At 39.9% G+C, this 25,039-nt stretch overlaps 1 protein-coding gene across 1 annotated transcript in view; it reads left to right on the forward strand.

The window, feature by feature from the left end:
* PCDH15 (protocadherin related 15) overlaps positions 1 to 25,039 on the forward strand; it is a 1,038,602-nt gene that overhangs the window by 833,900 nt on the left and 179,663 nt on the right. The window contains exon 26 of the mRNA XM_075841191.1: positions 12,209 to 12,336. Within this exon, the coding sequence (XP_075697306.1) occupies positions 12,209 to 12,336 (128 nt within the window). The remainder of the gene's footprint in view (positions 1 to 12,208; positions 12,337 to 25,039) is intronic.

Consider the following 25,039-nt stretch of genomic DNA (forward strand, 5'->3'; position numbering starts at 1 on the left):
AATAAATCTCCCCTTAAGATCTCTCCCCTGTAAAAGGTGCCTTCCCGAAGATCACTGCACAATGATCATTTTGTAATGGTGAATAAATTAGACCATTAGTGCTCAGATATTTAAATTCAACTATTATTTTCCTCAGGAATTCTTTTTAAACAATTGAAAGCCATTGCTTCACATTGACTGTAAGAGTCACTTGAATCTTAATGTCCTGCATTGCGTTCAGTCATGCACCGAAAATAATTGTATGTGTGAGGCTGCAATCCAATAATGTTCTACGAGTGACGTATATTGTGTGTGAAGAACTTTCATTTACAAGGTAGAATTGCGTCCACAGATACACCAAGCCATGTAATGTGGTTTCTTTGTGTATGTGGCTGTGACCTTTTTGGTTCTGTAACATTTATCAGGGGGTTTAAGCTACTGAGGGGTTATTTCTTAACATAGCTTACATGGCATAGAGGAAGGACTGTGCCCTCACTTTTAGTAAGTTCAAGCTGACAAATTCACATGTGTAGATAAGACGGATGAACACAGGGATGCTCATGTTAGTGCTTCAGCATTGACCAAGATAAATATATCCACTATTTTGGCACCAAATTGTATGTAAGCTTTTCTTATCTTTGGTGCAAGTGTTAATCCTGGTAAACGCATTGAACATAACCCGAATCAGATAATCTGAGGCAAGTAATAAAACTTGCCATACAGTACGTCAGACCTTTTGCCTCCGACCCAAATAAACTGTAAAACGTCAAAATGTTTTGACCTAAATATAGATTGTGCTTTGTAACTGAATGTAGAAGTGCGCCCTTTCAGTATCTGCTTTTTAAGGTGAATTTCTAATAACAAAAAATCACGTTATTTAAATCAGGTTTTTCTTTCTAAATATGGTTTCTAAACATCTTTGCTGGTTTTTTATTTTTTTATATGAATATCCACACAAATTATTCTTTTTTTTTAATATTTCAGTTTTAACGCGGGCCACTAGAGCAATCGCAAAATGCGAATACTTCCTGTTTTCTGTAGCTCATTCGTTATTTTTGCGATATAGACTGGAAAAGTTCTCATTATCATTAGGTGGTGAGCGAGTTAATGGCTCTTTTGTGCTTCGGGAGGCTTAAATAAAGCAGGATATAGCAAGACTATACACATAGTATGCATTTCCCCTGTCACTTTATAATCTCTGGAGGAGGGGGCTATAGTCCATCACTTCCTATAGACTGTATTAGTCTAACAGGGAATTTATTATGCACTGTATGCCAGTTTTCTGCCGTACAAAATTTACAATTTGTGCATTTTAAGAGACTTTCTTTTTTTTTTTTAAAGTGGGTGAGGCTTAATAGGAGGGTACCCTGCTGCACTTTGTATGCAGACAATACAGGAAGGAAGGGTGTCCCCTATGTGAACACTGCAAGAATGTTTTTTAGAATATAAGCTGCAACATTATAAAAAGGAACAAACATTATTTCTTTAAAAACAGACTTATATCTAATTAATGGAACTAAAATCAATTATATGAGACAGTCCTGAAAATATGTTTAAATGTACCTCATTTGGAGGGACAGAAGTTCATATATTATAGAGTTACAACATACACAATCCCCAAATATGCCTTTACTAACTCAAAGTGTTAACAAATTAAAAGATCAACAATAATACAACAATTCTTTTTACGGCTTCACAATTGATGATAAATGATGTCAGTGACATTTACACAAGACATTGCTGCACAAAGTCTGGTCCTGGTGTTCAATGTTGTGGACGGTGTTCCCCAACGTCTTGTGCTCTATTGGGAAATACAGGGTACACCTGGCTGTACCAGAATCTGGAATATGTATACCTATATTAGTCCTAAAGCCAAATTATAGTAAATAAAGTGAGTAAATATTACCACCAGACAGTGACTGAATAAAACCACCACACATTACTGAATAATATCACCATACTAGATAATGCCACCATACCGTAACTGGAAAACACTTCCATACCGTGGCCGTATAACATCATCATACATTTACTAAAAAATACTGCCACCCAGTGGCTAAATAACACGACCATACCGTGACTGAATAACACCACCATACCGTGACTGAATAACTCCACCATACCGTGACTGAATAACACCACCATATCTGAAAAACACCACCATACCATACCTGAATAACGCCACCATACCACGATGGTAATATCCAGTCGATGTATGATGGTATTATCCAATCATACCATGACTGGATACTATCATCATGCCATGACTGGACCATACAACCAGTGGCGTAGCTCTAGGGGTCGCAATTGCGACCGGGCACCTAAGGCTGGGGGGCCCACAGGGCTCCCGTAGCCACTTAGCACTGACCGCGGTGTCCCACTTCCTGATTACTGGAGCAACAGCTCCTTGCTCCAGCATTCACTGTGACAATAGTCACTATAACAGGGCTTATTTCCCCTGTACCTGGGGTTTCTGTGCAGCCTCATTTATAGTGAAAAAATATAGAGTAAGACAAAATAAATAATAAAGTCCCCCCAAGGTCATTTGTGACCTTTGAGCAACATACCACAATGATAAAAAAAAAGTAAAAAATAATGCAAAAACACATTAAAAAATACCCATAAAAAACCTGCGCAAAAAATTCCCCTCCACCGATAATTCTCGTAATGCTAGTCCTGACCCAATTACCCTATAATGAACATGTAATATATCAAAATTTACGGTAGACAATGATAGGTTAACATTATATTAACAAAAAAATGTGCAAAAAGTTAAACAATATTTTTTTTTTTAAAAAAAGCTAAAATTATTTGTATACAAATAATAAAAAAAGAAAGCAGCATTGTTCACGAAAAAAAAACGTTGCAAAACTAACGTCGCTAGGCCAACAGAAAGTTATAGGCGTTTACATAACGCGTTCTAAAAATGGCTAAACTATGTCCGGTCCTGAAGGCTCAAAATAGTTGGGTCCTGAATCGGTTAAAGTAGCACGTCATGATTCTGCCTTTAATTCTTATTGTAAGTCAAATAATGACAGCTAGTAATTGAACTATAAAAGATAGTTCATTGAATCAATGGCTTAGACAGAATGGTATATGATATTAAATGATCTTTAATTAGAAATTTTTATAATAATGATGAGCTTTATAGCTTATGTTGAAGGCTAGCATTGCATTAAAAGTTCAGCTGTGCACTTTCAAAGTTGGTTTAAATCTATATCGGCAGAACAGCATGTCATTTCATTGCACAGAGCTGTGATAATGCTGAAAGTGCTTGCCAGTTATACACTAGGTAAAATTGATTTGTACCAAGTTGCTCAAGTGTATAGGCATTGTTGGACAAGTCTGAATCATTATCATTAACAAAGAAAAATTACATGCTAAGCTAAAATTAGTGTAACTCAATAAGATAACTTGCCACTCTGCTGTTTGGTGGCACAGAATTGATGCAATAATACAGAGTTAAATAGCAATGAATTAATGTAGCACTGCAGAGTTCAAAGACAATGTAATGATCAGCCACTCTGGAGGTAGGTGACATTGAATGAACACTGAAATTAAGCAATGCTAAAATAAATCCTCAATGCATCTTATCTGACACTATATTGTTGCTTTTCATTAAACTCACGACTTAAAATACAAGTGTGAAGTATGCCACAGATACACAGGTGGAATACAAGCGAAAATGGGTAAACCTGAAAAGATACTGAACAATGATATCAAAGTATTTTAACCTCTTGAATGGGCTGTCCACTTTGGAGAATCACTTTTAATTTGAAGGCTCCCCTGACAATAAGCTAATCACAGGCTTCCCTGCTGCTTAGACCCCGATCGATCAGACAATCTGTGGGGGCAACCTGGCAACCAAGTGCTTAATTCTCCCACAGCACCACCGCAGGGGAAATAAAGCATTACATAGTTCCCATGCAAATCAATAGGATTTCTCTGCAATGCATGGAGGTCCAGAGAGAGGGACGCACTTGGTAGAGACTCTCTGCATTGGTGGTGACCCCATCTATTAAAAAATTCCCAAACAGAATAATTAAGAATGTGTTTTTTAAGGACCAACCTCCATCCAACAGCGGCAGAAGTGAAACAATGGTGTCAATTAAAACCTAGGGTACATAGATGGGCACTGAGTCATTGTTGAATGGCTGAACAAATAAATATGTTATAGCAGCTTAATTTACCCATGGCACAAATTACAAAAAAATCTCTTGAATGGGGGCTGATCTGTAATACCAGACATCTATGTTTCTAGGATATACAAAAAATAAATAAAAAAAATGTTTTCTCTAATCTCATATAGCCTCTCCGAATGTTTTGGGTAAACAACATGGCACATGAGACACAGTAAAGCTGCAATAAACATGTCATGAGTCTCGCTAGTCCCAAGTGCTATTTGTTTTAGGATTGCTGCTTTTGAGAAAGAGGAGACCAGCACAAAGTTTTTTGCAATATAAACCCTGCTTCTACCTGGCAAGCTGATTTATTGGACGTTTTTGTCTAATATCTGAACATCTTGTACGAACCTCACCTTTTTTTAAAAAAAATTCCCCTTGTAGTTAAGATGACCCAATTCTAATGTTAATCATATACTACCATTGTATTTTGATCACAGTGACTCCTTTGCTGTATTCTTTCTATTTCTATTTTAAAGCTTCACTTGAATAAATGAAACAGTTTCTAAATCAATTTAGATTATTTTAATATGCAGATATGATCTTCGAGGAACTTCTGTGTCCAACAGTATTATAAATGCTTAGGACACAACACAGATACAGATAAAACTATCTAACTGGTTGAGTTGAAGACTCGCACTGCCCATGGGTCTTAAATTAAAAGACACGCACGCTCTAAACTAACACACTAATGAGGGTAGATAAAAAGAGCAAATTAATGGATGTCTCTAGGGGGAAAGAACTTTATCATTGTCTAATTCTGCACTTCACTTTGGGTTTCTATAATCACTGAAGTGTCTGAAATTGAACATCTAGTGCAAGTAAATACAGGAATTGGATGAAGGGAAGTATAATCAAATTAATTGACAAAAATATGCTCTACACGCAATGCAAATATCGATAAACATTTAACTAACAATTTGTTCCACTGTATTTCTAGATATAAAACAGGAAATAAAAAGCTGTGGATGTTGGTGAAACGGTATCATCGTATTTACCTCTAGATTGTGAGGGAACAATAACTTTCCAAAAAGGAAATCAATCCTTAGTATGGAGAATAGAATCCAGACTAATCCCTTAAAGTGGAAGTTGCATCAGCAACATCACTCTCGACAGCTGACCATACTCATACCCATTTAACCCGCTTATTTGACCGATAGTAATCTCCCCCGACCTCCACATATCTGACTGAGCATACTCTTTAGTTTAATGGATAGGCTGGATTCACACGACCATGTTACGTCCGTAATGGACGGAACGTATTTCGGCCGGAAGCCCCGGACCGAGCACAGTGCAGGGAGCCGGGCTCCTAGCATCATAGTTATGTAAGATGCTAGGAGTCCCTGCCTCGCTGCAGGACAACTGTCCCGTACTGTACGGGACAGTAGTCCTGCAGCGAGGCCGGGACTCCTAGCATCGTACATAACTATGATGCTAGGAGCCCGGCTCCCTGCACTGTGTTCGGTCCGGTGCTTCCGCCCAAAATATGTTCCGTCCATTACGGACGTAACATGGTCGTGTGAATCCAGCCATAAAGGCAGACAATTTTATCTCCCAGTTGAATAAAAGGATTGGGCACGTTTGGGCATCTTCATTGCCCTTGACATCTGTCATTGAGGACACATATGATTGTCAGCCGAATCAGCTGACATTAATCTTCTGTGTATGGGCAGTTTAAAGGGCTTGTCTAACGAAAGTTATGCCTTTTCCAATTGAAATTCGGTTTTTCACACCCTGGATGTTGTTGTCAGCTATTGGCCCAAATGACTGGTCAATCATGTAATACACTTTGCACGGCTCAAGTTTGCGAAAGCTGTTGATGGTTACTTTCTCTTCGCTCTGTCCATATGTCCTTACAGGCATAATGACATGGGTTGTTTGTATGAAACATCATCATCGTGAGGGTATCCACACAGGCTATTTTCTGCCGTTTTTCAGGCCCTAAACTCCCCGAAAATCGTCTGAAAAATCGGAAAGCAGAACGCCCCCAAACATCTTCCCATTGATTTCAATGGGAAGTACGGCGTTCTGTTCCAACGGGGCATTTTTTTATGCCTCATTTTCAAATAATGGCGCGTAAAAAGACACCCATAAAAAGAAGTACATGTTCCTTCTTGAGCCGTTTTTGGAGCAATTTTTCATTAACTCAATAGAAAAACAGTTCCAAAAACGGCCGTATAAAACACTACGAAAAATGCTAGTTTGATTAAAAAACGGCTGAAAATCCGGAGCTGTATTCCCTTGAAAACAGCTCCCTATTTTCTGACATTTTTTGTTAAGCGTGTGAACATAGCCATAGGGTTAAAACTATGCCATACTCTGTTAAAAACAATTGTATTAATGGGGTACCATGTCTAAATGTATTCTCTTCTCAGAGTTCCAGAGCAACAGTGATTAGTCATTGTTCTTATTCAATCAACTGGCAAAAATGGAAAAAAATAAATTAGATGGAGCCAGGAAATGTTACATAGTCATTCATTTTCCCAACTCAGGGACAATCCTGGTTTTCTTTACATTGTCTGAAGAGGATAAGCAGTCCTATCTACTGTTGCCCTCAATTTTTGTAATAATATAATTTTCTTTAGGGGATGCTTACAAGTACCAATTTTCTGTGGTTTAGCCCTATGTGCCCTTATAGTGAAGAGGATTATTTTTTTTAAATCCCTTTTTATGGCTGAAAATTGCATCAAATTTGGGAAACAGACAGTAGAACTACCTGTTGTAGCTGGGAAAACTGTGGCATTACAAATAATGTAAAAAGCACAATCATGGATTTTACATGCAGTACAACAACAAGGTTTACCACCAAAAGTAGTTTGAAGAATATTTTTCACACTAGATAGAACAATGCAAATAAATATCACACATTAGTCCTTTACTCACAATTGGATACACCACAAGCAGACGGGTAACTTAAAGCTCCTGGACCCCAATGAAAATTTGAAGCAGAGTCACCAACTATGACATATCATAGTACTGGTCTAATATAAGGCAGAGGGACCTTTTGGGTTGACCACAACCTCTGAACCCTCCTATAGTTACACCTCTGAAAAACAGTAATTAACCAAATATGATGGAGAACCTGACAATTTTAGCCTCTCAAAATACTTTTCATCATTTTATAGCCTTGTATGGATGTAGCCATCTTTATCTGGACTCTGATAACTTGCTGCAGCGTGATATCACACAACAAAAGCCATTGAAACCCATTGAAAAGATCGAGATAAAGGATCTTGCCACTGTGTTTAATGTGTTAAAAGTCAAGATATAGACGGCTACATCTGTACTTCTTGGTATATGTCACAGAATAATGGTGATCGGTCTGTGACAACTGGTTCCCTATAATCGCTAGGCATTTTTTTCATCACATATTGTTTTATTTATATCCTTTTATTCTTTCACAAAGATATATTTTGATTTAAAATTACATGAGATAGAAATCACATTTTCTTCACCCAGGAAAACATTAGAATGGCCTAGATTTTGTTTGTAAGATTGTTTTCTTAGAGCAATAAAATAGTTTCAGTTCTAAATGAGATTCAGATATCTGTAAATGGTGCAGAATGTGAAAAATTCAAGTCAGACTCACGTGGGCAGATTTTTAAGTTGGAGAATAATAGTTACCATGTAGCCAAATAGACACAAATAGCTCTGCTGCTTATCTAGAGATGTGTGGTTAATGATAAAGACTGCTTATGTTGCGGATAAAGGAGATCTGGCGGCACAAAAAAATGTATTAAAGAGATTTTACAGTGATCAAACAAATAAGGCCTCATGCACACGAAGGTATTTTTTTCCTCCTGTAAATACTTGCGTAAACATGGGTACTTTGTCATACGTATTCGACCCGTATTCCACCAGTATTTACGGACCCGTGCCCGTAAATACGGGCCCGTTGCCACCAGTATTCCACCCGTGTTTACGGACCCGTTTTCTCTGCAAAATTGCATTGCACTATTCGGCAGCCCCTTCTCTCTATCAGTGGTGGATAGAGAGAAGGGGCAGATTTTCCGCAGCGGAACGCAGCGATTGTAAGTAAAAGAAGTTCATGCGTACCCCGGCCGTTGTCTTGGTGACGCGTCCCTCTTTTGACATCCAGTCAGACCTCCCTGGATGACGTGGCAGTCCATGTGACCGCAGCACCCTGGACAGTGACTATCCCCTGACGTCGCCTAGCAACGCTCCCGTAGTTACGGGTGCGCACACGTAGCCACCCGTAATTACGGGAGCCCCATAGACTTCTATGGGCCTGCCCGTGCCGTAATTACGGCCTGAAATAGGACATGTTCCATATTTTTCAACGGCACGAACACCTTCCCATAAGCATACGGGAAGGTACCTGTGACCAATAGAACTCTATGGGCCAGTAATCACGGGCCGTAATTATGGCCCCTAATTACGGTCGTTTTTATGTTCGTGTGCATGAGGCCTTAGTGATCATTGGCTTCAGAGATCTATTAAGGTTGCACTGTCACGTTTAATCAAATTATGATAACACTGTGTCACCGACAAAAGGAGCACTAATAAAGGCAATTTGATGAGCACAGTGCAAGTAAATAGTCTATTATTCTCAAGTCATTTTAAATTGGAAGAAATAATAGATGTATAAAATTTTTCATGCTAACCTGCTTTGTAAAGCATTGATATTCTCTTCCCACTAGAAAAAAAAAACCTGTATCTTGTTGTGATCTTACTGAACAGCAAGCAAACAGGTGAAGGATATACACTGAAAGGAGAATATATCTAAAGCATTGAAAGAAAGCAGTTGAATATAAAAGACAATTCTTGAAGACGTTTTTACATTTTTTTGTAAATTAAGATTAATCGTTGTATAATTTATAGTTATTCCACTCTTGTAATATATTTTGGCCCACAGACATTAAAACTGGAGTTTCATATGCCAGTCTAAAAAAATAAATTGTTGAAGTAAATTACGTCAAATTAATTTAAAGTCACATGCCCCTCTTTGGAGCATGTTGGACTGTCCTAAAGCCAGAAAATTAAATCTACAACTGCTATTAGCAGGCATAGATTTGCACCACAATGTGCACCATTTTCTGGCTTTAGTATTAATAAATATGTCCCAAAGTTGTAGGCCACTTGCCTCTTCCAATATATCTACTTGTTGTCATTAAATTCCTTCTTTCCACTACAAAATTCACAGCATGATCTCAAATCCACAGCAGAGAAATCTTCTATTTGTGAATGGAGGTTTAATTTTTGGTGCACCGAAAGTTTGCAACAAATAAATAGGTAACTGGGTGTTACATTTCCCTTGTAAATAAAGTGTGTCTCTGACACCGTCAGCACTGATTGACAAGGTGAACTGTAACACCCAGTTGTCATTTTATTCTTAAATTTCCAAGCGGAATAACAGAGGGCTAGCACATCAGAGAGTTCTAAGAAAACATGTGCCATCATGTTATTTTATTGAAAAAGTATTTACTAAAACAGACAGTCAGGAGACAGACAGGGGAGCTGACTGCTTCTCTTTAACTCCTTAACAGCTGCCCTCCGTATTTTGACAGCAGGCAGTGCAGGTGCTTTGTCTACAGCAACTTCTTTTGGTGTCGCTGTAGAAGAGGCTGATGAGCGCTCACTATTGATATTTCGAGAGTATCAGAGATTAGACTAACTGAATTTTACTCTATTTTAGATTGGTACGTCGGCCACACAAAATTCCAAGACATAATCTTATGGGCTGTTATTGAGTGCAGCATAAAGTTCAGTTCCTTTACAATGCTTTGATTATGCTGCAATTTAATTCTTCCTGGTGTATAGGTCTATGAAATATGAAGACAAATAATATTTCATCCATGTTTGCTTTTTGCAGATCAAAATTCATATGAAATCTGATTACCGAGCCGTATAGGCTTATTGTGGCAGAGAGCAGATTGTTCAGGGTCACTCACATAATAAATTCTTAATAATGCAAATCCCGCCACTTTCAACATTAAACAAACACTCCCACATAAAGAACATTCACTTGGCGAAGCCTAAAATGTTAACTCAGACTATTGGGTTAGGACTTAATTCTGTGGATATATAAGGAAAATATACAGATTGATTAAACCGAGATTACGTGGTTTTATATTTAGAGAGTGAAATGTTGTAAAATGACTTCTTACATAAACACTAACAGCTGGTCATTGCTGAGACAACATGAGTCATGACAGGATTTCACGACTCTGAATCTAGTGGGTGGCTTCATACCCAGCACCCTTTTTTAAAGGCCTTGTCAAAGCACAAAATGCTATAAAATTGTACTTATGTTTTCTAAATGTCCCACTCAAGAACAATATGGTGGAGCTAAACTGTAATTTTGGGCAAAGCGGGCATATTAGGAGCATGACATAAATTGCTGAAGTTTTAGAACTAGAATATATACAAAGCTGATCTTCAATATCATATTTTGTATGAAAACTGTATTTCATTTCCCAGGTTTCTATATTGTTGTAAGAAAAAATAATTATATACATGGTTTCCTAGAGGTAAAAAAGGAAACCAATCACTCTAGCCAAACTAACCCAGTCCTGGTGCTAGAGGATAAACATTTGAAAACTAAAGGTAGATTCTATCTTTATGGCCACATTTTGCCACTGTGCCATGGGATGTTTGTGCCGCATGCACAGACCCTGACCGGTGGCACAGTGTCCCTATGGGCTCATATTACTGGTCCATTATAACTCCTTGTGCCGCTGTATGGTGCCTTCATGAGGCACTATATTCTTCCCTAGAAGCAATCCTCCTAGGGGAAAATATCTGTTATAGGGCATGCATTGGAACATGCCACAATTTGTTTTCTTACAGATTCAGTATGAATCCATGAAAATAAAACTTCCATATGCTTCTGTATTAAATAAAAGGCTCAAGAAGGTAGCCAGCTTTGGACACTATATTACAGATTCGTAACACAAGGGTCCATAATAGAGCAGTGTCTACGTGGCCTACGAATGGAGCTACATAATAACCCTAGAGTTAGCAATATAGATCAGGAAAGAACCAGTGACGTAACTACTGCTGTAGCAGCCATAGAGGCTGTTACGGGGCCCGCTGCATGAGAGGGCCCGTGCTGCAAGCCGTCACGCCACCCCCATGTCCTTCGGACGCAGATGCTATTGAACAGTATGACAGAGCAGGGAGGTATCTCCATGCTCTGCCATAGGCTACTGTATAACAGATTCTTCTCTCCAGGCCAAGTGGTCTTAGAGATCACTTATAGATATACAGATCTCTTGTGTAACCACACTGTAGCACATTTTCCAACCTGTTAAAAATCTATCTCAATATCCCGATATTGTTACAAGCATTACTACTTTGGGGCCAGTAAAAATGTAACAACTTTCAGATATGCAGTATCTAGAAGTAATGGACCTTTTATCCTTTCTAGCTTGTTGTTCTCTCTAGTGTAACATACACGGGTAATAACAATCACTATCTCAAACCAATATACAGTAGGAACCCCACTCATAGTCCTCATGCCGACGGCAGTACTGTAGATACTCCCCACAATGCCCATTTGCAGAGATCGCTCAATAATGCACTATCCAATGAAACTTGCCATTATTTTTTTCTGTTGGATTTGTATGGAATCTAACAGAAAAAGCCTCTGAATGCTTCATATGGCATCGAAGGATACAGAAGGGTCCAGTAGTAGGCAATGGGCATTGTATTATGCTTTCATAAAACTCAGAAGTTATACAGACTAAAAATACTCTCAGTGAATGAGGCCAAATAGTGTTACAAAATTGCCATTAAACAGCTCCTGAGTCAAATTGTCACTTACAGATGAAATACGCACTATACAGCGAAGATTGTTAGAGGACCTAATGTTTCTTTGGATGGTTTCAAGATCTTATATTTAGGCCTTCTTATCAAAGAACTGGTATAATACAACATAAGACACAATTTAATCCAATAGGAGTATAGCTATTAGTTTGGGTAGATTTAGATATTTTTAAGAAAGATCAAATTCGTATGATTTGAATTATACATTTTTATATATTCTATCTTTTTGTTAAACCAAATATAATTTCTTGTCACTGTAGGTAACACCGCTATAGTGTACATTGAAGTGCTGGATGAAAATGATCACGCGCCACAATTTTCAAAAAATCTCTATCTGGGGGGAGTGTCAGAAGATGCCCGGATGTTTGCATCCGTGCTCAAAGTAAAGGTAAGAATTGAAAATCAGACATAGAAATATCCATTAGTTGATGGGTTGTTGCTATTTCCCCAGCATGGAACATATTAAAGACCACAGCTTGATTTTTTGTTAAATTACTTTTCTTTATGAAATACACAATATGTATTGTAAGATTTCCAGATTCGAAATAACAGGCTGGTTCCCGTTATTCCTTCCAGTTTCAGTTATATTATAATAGTAAGGAAAGAGTAACTATAAAACGTAGCTTTTATTAAGCTGTTAATACGTGAAACAACACACATTTATTGGTAAACATACACTGACATACATAGCATATAAGTGTCAAATAGGCAGCGAGTAATGTTTCCCTTATTCTATAGTTTGATTTGGCTCAGGGTGTAGTCAGTCTTCTTAGAGGATCGCACACTAGCACTCTTGCCGTCCCCTATGTATGCAATGTCTAGCCCTATATAATGTATTGTGGTCAGATCTGCATTCAGACTCAAACGACCTTCAGTGAACCTGAAAACTAATCTCTATTGCCTAGATAGTTAAATTCACTAAGTAAAGAACTCCTACGCATTTCACCCTTAGTTTAGGCTCATCAGGGAAACTTCTGGAGTTTCTGATATATAGTTTGTTAGTGTTTGACAGTGGCAGCGAGCGCCGTATTCTCGCGTGTTTTATGTATTATCTGGGCCCTCCCAGTCTGGAGGCTCGACCGTAAGTCTGCCAATCAACGGAGGGGTTCATCTCCGATTTTAAAAACTGCTGCGTAAAAAATTCCCCCGTGGGAACGGAACGCCGTTTTTCCCATTGAAATCAATGGGCAGATGTTTGGAGGCGTTCAGCCGGCTGAAAATAGGTAGTGTGAACATACCCTTACAGTGCTCTACAACTCAGAGGTTCTGCAAAGTCATAACGTGACCATGTGGCCTGAGACCTTACACATGGGATCCTAGAATCCTTGCTCACTCACATTTGATATTCTAGAAGAGTGAAACATATTTATTTTCTTGTTTCCCTCCTACATGCATTGCCTTTGTTTGTCTTTTTATTATTTATTCATTTTTCTTTTCCATTGATTATCTTGTTCTTTGTGTAATCCTATTGTAATGTGAATGCTTGATTTTACTGGCGGATCTTTTCTCTTGTGTTAAGAGTGTTTTACATGGGATGATTATTGCATAAAAAAATCATTATAATCGAGCAAACGTTCCCAATCATTGCACAGTGTAATAGTGCTCAGCGATTGCACGATCAGCGAACATTCGCTAGTTTGTTGTTGATTTTTATGCCATCGTAAAATATTTGATTATCATTTCTCAGTGTTATAGCTTCTTGTGTAAAGAGACTTCTGCTAGTCAATCTCAAAAGCGATCAAAAGCATACAATTATTGTTACATATAAAATCATAACTTTTGAATGTTAAAGGGTTTATCCAGTCGCTAAAAATTGATGGCCTATTCTCAGGATAAGCCTTTATTAGCTGATGGGTCAGGGTCCGACTCCCAGGACCCCTGCCGATCAGCTGTTTTAGGCTTTGTTCACACAGAGTTTTTTGCAGGAGGAAAATTCCTCCTGAAAAAACTGCTCCAGACAGTTTTTGCACAGTGGTTTGACAAAAACTCGTCAAAACACTCATCGAGGTGTTTTTTTTCCTCTTTCTGACTAATTGAAATGGGGTTTTGGAGGCGGAAACCGCTTAAGATGGGTCATGACGCTTCTTTTTACCGCGACGCATTTTTTTTTACTCGCGGTAAAAAAACCTCGCCCAACTGCCATTGAAATCAATAGGAGGCATTTTCGGGCGGTTTTTGAGCAGTTTTGCAGCGCGGCTTCCGCGTAAAAAAAACGTGTAAAAAAACTCTGTGTGAACAGGGCCTTAAAGGGGCTACAGCGCTCGTATGAGCAGCTCGCTCGCCGCTTCCCCTTCATTTCCTCTTGCTCACTGTGAATCTTCGTCATGCATTTAGCGATTCACAGGTATTGCAGCCTTTTCTCCTATTAACCCCTTCCCGCAAAATCACGTACAGTTACGTCATGGGAGATGGACTGTTCCCGCATCTTGACGTAACTGTACGCCATGGAGATGAAGCTGGCTCAGGAGCTGAGCCAGCGACATCACCGCCGGGTGACAGCTGTATGTTACAGCTGGCACCCTGAGGTATCGGCCAGGACCGGAGCTAGCCTCCGATCCGACCGATTAACCCCTCACATGCTGCGTTGAATAGCGATCGCAGCATGTGAGGAGTTTATAGCCACCGGCGCCCCAGCAACATGATCGCTGGGTTGCCGGTGGCTGCAAAGGTGATCGGAGGGCTAATGCTTACCTCCCGGTCCGCCAGCAACGGAATCCTCCTATGCCCCGTCGTCGGCGGGGCCCAGGAGGCTTCCGGTACCATCGGCAAGATGGCGCCGGCTCAGCTTCCGGCTCAGAAGCTGAGCCGGCGTCATCAGCAGTGGGTGTCCGCTGTATGTTACAGCGGACACCCCGATCTATCGCCAGGAACCGGAGCTAGCTCCGATTCCTGGCATTAACCCCTTCGATGCAGCGATCCATTGTGATCGCTGCATCCTAGAGGTTTGTAGCAAATCGGCAGCCTTGCCACGCGATGGCAAGGCTGGCGACTGCTACCATGGCAACAGGAGCCCTAACAATGGACTCCTGTCTGCCATTACGTAAGCTGATTAGGCCCCGCCCAGAGGCGGAGCCTGATCGGCTTGCTGTCAGTGAACAACTGACAGTTCTAATACATTGCACTACATAGGTAGTGCAATGTATTAGAACATCAAACAAACTGTTGGACCTTCAAGTCCCCACAGTGGAACTAAAGAAAAGTGTCAAAAAAAGTGTCAAAAAAGTAAAAATAAAAGTTGTAAAAAATACAATAAAAGTTTCAAATAATAACACAAAACACAATCGCCCTTTTCCCATATCAAGTCATTTATTATTGAAAAAAATAATAAAGCCATACATATTTGGTATCGCTGCGACCGTAACGACCTGAACTATAAAAATATAATGTTATTTATTCCGCACAGTGAACGCCGTAAAAAAAATAACTAAAAAATACTGACATAATTGCTATTTTTTGGTCACTTTGTCTTCCAAAAATTGAAATAAAAAGTGATGAAAAAGTCGCATGTACCTAAAAATGGTGCCTATAAAAACTATAACTCGTCTCGCTAAAAACAAGCCCTCATACAGCTCCGCCGACGAAAAATTTAAAACCGTTATGGCTCTCACAACTTGGCGACAGAAAAAATCCATTCTCTTTACACAAGTTATTTTATTGTGCAAAAAGTTGTAAAACATAAAAAGTGCTATAAATGAGGTATCGCCGGAATCGGACTGACCCGCAGAATAAAGGTAACATGTAATTTATAACACGTGGCGAACGCTGTATAAAAAGAACTAAAAAAATATGCCAGAATTGCTGTTCTTTGGTCACCTTGCCACCCAAAAAAAAAAGGATAACAAGTGATCAAAAAGTCGCATGTATACCAAAATGGTACCAATAATAACTACAGCTCGTCCCGCAAAAAAAACCAGCCCTCATACCACTACGTCTATGAAAAAATAAAATTAGTCAAGGCACCAATAAGCCAGGAAATAAAAATATGCAGTTGTGCAGCCCGAGGGGAACATTTCTTCTGTTTCAAGTGGCGAATTATCAAGGCCCCTAAAATTAGGGATCCAGGAAGGGGAGGGCCCAACATATCTGCTGGAAGCGAGGGTGCCCGTATTATACCAGGACAACACTTCCCAGCAAAATTCCCCAAACTTCAAAGGTGCCGAGTGCGGACCAAAAGGGGGATAAGTAAAGACCATTTATTAGTGTGACACCGGCCTGTGCAGAAAGGATTGTGTCACAGCATAACACACATCTATGGATTATTTTTTTTTATTTTTTTTACCCCACTATACCACCTGACTATGCCCCTTATATACTCCGCCCGCCTTACATGTACCCCCACATTATAAATGGAAACACCAGTAAGACTCCAAACAAAACTACTACCAAGCAAAATCCACGCTCCAAAAGCCAAATGGCTCTACCTCCCTTCTGAACCCTACAGTGTGCCCAAACAGCAGTTTACTTCCACATATATGGCATCGCCATACCCGGGAGAACCCTTTTAATAATTTTTGGGGTGTGTGTCTCCAGTGGCACAAGCTGGATATTGGCATATCTATTGAAAAACCATTTTCACTCTGCAACATCATGTGCACACCAATTTCTGCCAATCACCTGTGGGGTTAATATGCTCACTACACCCCTAGGTGAATACCTTGAGGGGTGTAGTTTCCAAAATGGGGTCACTTCTGGGGGGGATCCACTGTTTTGGTCCCACAGGGACTTTGCAAATGCGATATAGCGCCCAGAAACCAATCCAGCAAAATCTGTACTCCAAAAGCCAAATGGCGCTCCTTCCCTTCTGTGCCCTACTCTGTGCCTAAACAGCAGTTTATGACCACATATGTGGTATTGTCATACACAGGAGAAGTTGCTTTACAAGTGTTGTGGTGCTCTTTTACATTTATTTGTTGAAAATATGAAACATTTTCAGCTAAAACTACGTCTTATTGAAGAAAAAGGATTTTTTTTATTTTCACTGCCCAATTCTAATAAAATCTATGAAACACCTGTGGGGTCAAAATGCTCACTACACCCCTAGATGAATTCCTCAAGGGGTGTAGTTTTGTGAATGGAATCACTTTTGGGGAGTTTCCACTGTACTGACACCTTAGGAGCTTTGCAAAAGTGACATGGTGTCAAGAAACCAATCCAGCAAAATCTGTCCTCCAAAAGCCAAATGGCACTCCTTCTCTTCTGACCCTTGCCGTGTGCCCAAACAGCAGTTTATGACCACAAATGGGGTATTGCCGTACTCCAGAGAAGTTGCTTTACAAATGCTGGGGTTCTTTTATTCCTTTATTTGTTGAGAAAATGAAAAATGTTGAGCTAAAGCTACGTCTTATTGGAAAAAAAGGATTTTTTTTATCTTCACTGCCCAATTCTAATAAAATCTATGAAACCCCTGTGGGTTCAAAATGCTCACTACACCCCTAGATGAATTCTTCAAGGGGTGTAGTTTCCTAAATGGAGTCACTTTTTTGGTGTTTTCACTGTTTTGGTCCCTTAGGGGCTTTGCAAATGCGACGTGGTCTCCGCAAACCATTCCTGCTAAATTTGAGCTCCAAAAGCCAAATAGCGCTCTTTCCCTTCTAAGCTCCGCCGTGTGTCCAAAAAGCCGTTTATGACCACATGCGGGGTATTGTTTTACTCGGGAGAAATTGCTTTACAAAAGTAGTGGTGCATTTTCTCCTTTTAGTCCTTGTGGAAATTAGAAAAAATTAGCTAAACCTACATTTTCTTTGAAAGAATGTAGATTTTCATTTTCACGGCCTACTTCCAATAATTTCTGCAAAAAAACCTGCGGGGTCAAAATGCTCACTATACCCCTAGATAATTTCCTCAAGGGGTATAGTTTCCAAAATGGTGTCACTTTTGGGGGATTTCCACTGTTTTGGTGCCGCAAGAGCCTTTCAGATCCGACATGGAGCCTAAAATATTTTCTAATAAAAAGGAGGCCCCAAAATCCTCTAGGTGTTCCTTTGCTTCTGAGGCCGGTGCTTCAGTCCATTACCGCACTAGGGCCACATGTGGGATATTTCTAAAAACTGCAGAATCTGGGCAATAGATATTGAGTTGCGTTTCTCTGGTAAAACTTTCTGTGTTACAAAAAAAATAGATGAAAAATGAATTTTTGCAAAAAAAAAAAGAAATTTGAACATTTCACATCTAGTTTGCCTTAATTCCTGTGAAACATCTAAAGGGTTAAGAAACTTTCTAAATGCTGTTTTGAATACTTTGAGGGGTGAAGTTTTTACAATGGGGTGACTTATCGAGGGTTTCTAATATATAAGGCCCTAAAATCCACTTCACATCTGAACTGGCCCCTGTTAAAAATAGCCTTTTGAAATTTTCTTGAAAATGTGAGAAATTGCTGCTAAAGTTCTAAGCCTTGTGATGTCATAGAAAAATAAAAGGATGTTCAAAAAATGATGCCAATCTAAAGTAGACATATGGGTGATGTTAATTAGCAACAATTTTGTGTGGTATTACCATCTGTCTTACAAGCTGATACATATAAATTTAGAAAAATGCAAATTTTTGCAATTTTTCGCTACATTTTGGTGTTTTTCACAATTAAATACTTAATGTATCGAGCAAATTTTGCCAGTAACATAAAGTCCAATGTGTCACGAGAAAACATTCTCAGAATCGCTTGGATAGGTAAAAGCATTCCGGAGTTATTACCAAATAAAGTGAAACATGTCAGATTTGAAAAAATCGGCTGTGTCCTGAAGGCCAAAACAGGCTGTGTCCTTAAGGGGTTAAAGTCGAACCCCGACCCATCAGCTGAGGATAGGCCATCAATTTTTAGCGACTGGATAACCCCTTTAACAGCTCGCTATATCGACCATTGGTGATTGTTTTTACAAATTTATCTTCATGTGTAAAAGGACCCTAACAAATTAGGGTTTGTTGTGCCTTACAGGTCATAATTTATTAACTATATGCATCTGATATATGTGATATTTTTTTCGCTGCTTATAATTTTTCCTTACATTGGGTACACGAGAAAAAGGGTTATGCACTCCAATACTAAAAAATACATTACCTACTAAGGGGTACACAGCACATATCATTTAAGAGATGAATAGAGGCCACTTTGTGTGTCATGACATGTGACCTGTTCATGTTATTTCGAATACTGTATCCAAACTAGAGGATGAAATCCCTATAAAAATAATTAGCAGTGTAATTGGGTTTCTGATAGATTAACAAGATTACTTGGGAGGCAAAAATGCAAGATATTAATAGCTTGTTGTGAACCATTTGTAATTTAATTCACTATTACATTTTATTTATTTACATTTGATTTATTTTTAATTAACTTTCCCGGTGTAATTATTCATGAGCCCGTAACAAAGAATCACAAAAAATATAAATACTTCAACACGTTGCATGTGAGATACAATGTAAGTTAAACTTGCTAACGTATATTGTGATTGTTATAGGAATAAACACTTAATGCATACTACTGAATTTATACATTTTCATTATCCGTATGGATATTATTTGATATCTCTTGGTTTCTTACGTTCAGTGACAACAGACATTTACCATTATGATTAGTCATTCGAGAGTCCTTAAAATTCCCTAATGAATAATGTCAGAATTCATGCTTTAGTCACTAGAGATCAGCGAACTTATCAAAAGTTCGGTTCGGCTAGTTCGCCGAATTTCACAAAAAAGTTCGGTTCGGACCGAACTAGTTCTGACCGAACCTGTCACTTACGTGCGCCGAGCATGCTACTGTCCAGGGTGCTGATAGAGTTAATGGGCTGCACTAACTCTTTCAGCAACCTTCACAGTACATGCTCGGCGCGCGGAAAATACCATTTAAATGTAATAAAAAAATAAAAATTATACGTTCGTACTTACTTTCCTCCTGTCCGGCCTCCAGCGATGACGTTTCATCCCTTTCGCCGCTGCAGCCAATCACAGGCTGTAGTGGCGGTCACGCACGTCAGGATGACGCTTCATCCCACGTGACCGCCTCTGCAGCCAATCACAGGCTGCAGCGGCGACATGAATGAAACGTCATCGCTGGAGGCCGGACAGGAGGAAAGTAAGTATGAACGTATTATTATTATTTTTTGGCATGTATGTATGTTGGCATGTATGTATGTATGTATGTATGTTGGCATGTATGTATGTTGGCATGTATGTATGTATGTATATCTGTGCATGTATTTTGGCATGTATGTATATATGTGAATGTTTGTATGTATATTTGCATGTATATATTTGCATGTATGTATGTATGTTTGCATGTATGTATTTTTGCATGTATGTTGTCATGTATGTATATATGTGCATGTGTGTATGTATATTTGTATGTATGTATGTTTGCATGTATGTGTGTTTGCATGAATGTATGTTTGCATGTATGTATGTATATTTGCATGTGTGTATATATATATATATATGTATGTTGTCATGTATATATGTATGTTGTCATGTATGTATGTATGTTGTCATGTATGTATATATGTGCATGTATGTATATATGTGCATGTGTGTATGTATGTATGTTGTCATGTATGTATGTATATATGTGCATGTATGTTTGCATGTATGTTGGCATGTATGTATACATGTGCATGTTTGTATGTATATTTGCATGTATATATGTTTGCATGTGTGTATGTATGTTTGCATGTATGTATGTTTGCATGTATGTATGTTGTCATGTATGTTTGTATGTATGTTGTCATGTATGTATGTATATATGTGCATGTATGTATGTTTGCATGTTTTTATTTTTGCATGTATGTTTGCATGTATGTTTATATATATGTGCATGTATGTAATTATGTTTGCATGTATTTATGTTTGCATGTATATTTGTGCATGCTTGTATATATGTATCTTTGCATGTTTGTTTGTTTGTATGTATGTATGTTTTCATGTGTGTGTGTATGCATGTATGTATGATAGTTTGCATGTATATATGTGTGTATGTTTGCATGTATGTATATTTGCATGTATATATGTGCATGCTTGTATATATGTATGTATGTTTGTATATATGTATGTATGTATATTTGTATATATGTATGTATGGCCATGTATGATACTGTCTGCTGGCGCCCTGTATCTAAGTCAACTTCACGGCAGGCTTCTATACATGGTATAACAGTCAGTATCACACATTAAACTGAATCTAAGCCTACGACATGTTTTATTTCATAATTATTTTTTTTTACAGGTTTGGTGTTTGGACTACGTCGGTTTCGAGGACTACTTAGATGACGGTTTTTTTTTCTACAATAAAATGGTTAATGAGGGTTGTGTTGGGGGTGCTTTATTTCAATAAAATATTTTATCTATATCTTTGTCTTTTTCTTTTCAAATTTTATTATTACCACTTTAGTAATGGCCGCTGTCTGAGTGACAACATCCATTACTAATGCGAGGCTTAGTGTTAGCCGGTGCAGAGGCTAACACTAACCACCATTATTACCCCGGTACCCAAAACCACCAGGGGTGCCGGGAAGAGCCAGGTACGATCCAGTACCCGACCATCTGTTGTGATGGTCGGGCCCTGGGGCGGCCGCAGGCTGGTATTATGAGGCTGGGAAGGGCCAAAAACAGTGGACCTTCCCACCCTTGTAATGCTAGGCTGCTGCTGCTGTGTTGTATCTGGCTGGTTATAAAAGTGGGGGGGACCCCACGTCATTTTTTTAAATTATTTATTTATTTACATTTTTTTTTTAAAAAGACATGGGGTTCCACCCAATTTATCATAACCAGCCACATACAACACAGTGTTATTAGCCTGGGAATGGATAAAACCAGTGGCCCTTCCCACCCATGTAATGCCAGACTGCTGCGGCCTTGTATATGGCTGGTTATTAAAAATGTGGGGGACCCGTCTATTGCTAAATTTGTTAAATTCCAAAAAAAAAACGACGTGGGGGTCCCCCCCATTTTTATAACCAGCCCGATACAACACAGCAGCAGCAGCCTAGCATTACAAGGGTGGGAAGGTCCACTGATTTGGGCCCTTCCCAGCCTCATAATACCAGCCTACGGCCGCCCCAGTACCCGACCATCACAACAGATGGTCGGGTACTGGATCGTACCAAGCTCTTCCCGGCACCCCTGGTGGTGGTGGGTACCGGGGTAATAATGGGTGGTTAGTGCTAGCCTCTGCACCGGCTAACACTAAGTACCGCCTTAATAATGGACGCTGTCAATCAGCCAACTGCCATTATCTAGGCACTAATAAAGTTTGAAAAAAAAACACAAAGACAATTCTTTTTTATTGAAATAAGAAATCCCCAACAAAACCCTCGTTAACCATTTTATTAAAATTTGAAAAAACGCAGATCTACGCAGTAGTCCAACGAATCGAAGATGTAGTCCAATCGGTACATCAAAATCTGCAACAACATAAAAAAACAGTTATCAATGTGAACAATAACAATACTTCTACTCACCTACACACATATATACACGCACACACAAACAAACAACCATACACAGACACACACATATATACACAAACACAACAAGATATACACAAACACAACAAGATATACACACACACATAAACAGACAAACACACACATATACACGAACAAAAACACACATATCCACACACACACACACACAGTTATACACACATACACGAACACATATACACAAACACATATACAAACAAAAACACACATACCCAAACACACATATACACAAACACATATACACAAACACACACCCATATACACACATATACACATATACAAAAACACACACAAACATCTACACACAAACATATATACACAAATACACCCATATATACACAAACATATACACAAAACACATATACACAAACACACCCATATATACACACACACACATATAAAAACAAAAACAGACAAAGTCACATACCCAAACACACATATATACACAAACACACACATACACAAACACGGTTTCTTTTAAATGCTGCTAGGGAACCCGCTCGATCCACTATATAAGGCTACGCTACAGTGCAGCATTTAAAAGAAACAGGATCCTGACCTGTCCATAGAGTTTAAGGCAGCACAGAGTATTTCAGGAGATGAGCGTGCAGATTCAGTGCTGCTGCGAACTCTGCTCTTACCATTACGTAGCTCTCAGTCTGTTATCTCTCCTCCACTCCTGTCCTCCAGAACACCTTCACATGATTGGCAAGTCACCACGTAATGGTAAGAGCAGAGTTCACAGCAGCACAGAGTATTTCAGGAGATGAGCGTGCGGATCTTGTGCGGGGTGGTGACTTGCCAATCATGTGAAGGTGTTATTGAGGACAGGAGTGGAGGAGAGGTAACAGACTGAGCTACGTAATGGTAAGAGCAGAGTTCACAGCAGCACTGAATCTGCACGCTCCTCTCCTGAAATACTCTGTGCTGCTGTGAACTCTGTTCTTACCATTACGTAGCTCAGTCTGTTACATCTCCTCCACTCCTGTCCTCTATAACACGTTCACATGATTGGCAAGTCACCACCACGCACAAGATCCGCACGCTCATCTCCTGAAATACTCTGTGCTGCTGTGAACTCTGCTCTTACCATTACGTGGTGACTTGCCAATCATGTGAAGGTGTTCTTGAGGACAGGAGTGGAGGAGAGATAACAGACTGAGAGCTACGTAATGGTAAGAGCAGAGTTCACAACAGCACTGAATCTGCACGCTCATCTCCTGAAATACTCTGTGCTGCCTTAAACTCTGTGGACAGGTCAGGATCCTGTTTCTTTTAAATGCTGCACTGTAGCGTAGCCTTATATAGTGGATCGAGCGGGTTCCCTAGCAGCATTTAAAAGAAACAGGATCCTGACCTGTCCACAGAGTTTAAGGCAGCACAGAGTATTTCAGGAGATGAGCACGGGCAGCCGTTCGTTTTTCCGAGCCGTGCTCCCATCATGCACACGACCGTAAAAACACCCGTTATTGCGGGTCGTAATTACGACCCGCAATAACGGGCTCATAGACTTCTGTTACCCACGGGTACCTTTCCGTATTCTCACGGGAAGGTGCCCGTGCCGTTAAAAAAATAGAACATGTTCTATTTTTCTATTTTACGGGCCGTGCTGCTATAATTATAATGACAGCACGGTTCACAAAAGCGGCCGGCTGCCCGTGGCCGGCCGGCCGTGCTCGTAGTTACGAGTCGTAATTACGAGCACGGCCCGTAAAATAAAAAAATAGAACATGTTCTATCTTTTTAACGGCACGGGCACCTTCCCGTGAGAAAACGGGAAGGTACCCGTGGCTAACAGAAGTCTATGGGCCCGCTATTTCGGGTCGTAATTACGACCCGTGATAACGGGTGTTTTAATGGTCGTGTGCATGAGGCCCCGTAATGACGGGTGGCTACATGTGTGCACCCGTCATTACGGCAGTGTTGCTAGGCGACGTCAGTAAGGGTATGTGCACACACACTAATTACGTCCGTAATTGACGGACGTATTTCGGCCGCAAGTACCGGACCGAACACCCTGCAGGGAGCCAGGCTCCTAGCATCATATTTATGTACGATGCTAGGAGTCCCTGCCTCTCCGTGGAAATACTGTCCCGTACTGAAAACATGATTACAGTACGGGACAGTTGTCCTGCAGAGAGGCAGGGACTCCTAGCATCGTACATAACTATGATGCTAGGAGCCCGGCTCCCTGCACTGTGTTCGGTCCGGTACTTGCGGCCGAAATACGTCCGTCATTTACGGACGTAATTAGTGTGTGTGCACATACCCTAAATAGTCACTGTCCAGGGTGTTGAAAGAGTTAACTGATCGGCAGTAACTGTTTCAGTACCCTGGACAGTGACTACCGATCACAGTACCTGTAAAAAAAAAGACGTTCATACTTACCGGGAACTCCCTGCTTCCTCCAGTCCGGTCTCCTGGCCGTTGCCTTGGTGACGCGTCCCTCTCGACATCCGGCCCGACATTCCTTGATGACGATGCAGCCCATGTGAGCGCTGCAGCCAATCACAGGCTGCCGCGGCCTCTGCAGCCAATCACAGGCTGCCGCGTCAGAAAAGGTCGGACTGGAGGAAGAAGAGGGACTCGTCACCAAGACAACGACCGGGTACGTATGAAATGCTT

The sequence above is a fragment of the Rhinoderma darwinii genome, chromosome 11 (assembly GCF_050947455.1).
Source record: "Rhinoderma darwinii isolate aRhiDar2 chromosome 11, aRhiDar2.hap1, whole genome shotgun sequence".
Classification (NCBI taxonomy): domain Eukaryota; kingdom Metazoa; phylum Chordata; class Amphibia; order Anura; family Rhinodermatidae; genus Rhinoderma; species Rhinoderma darwinii.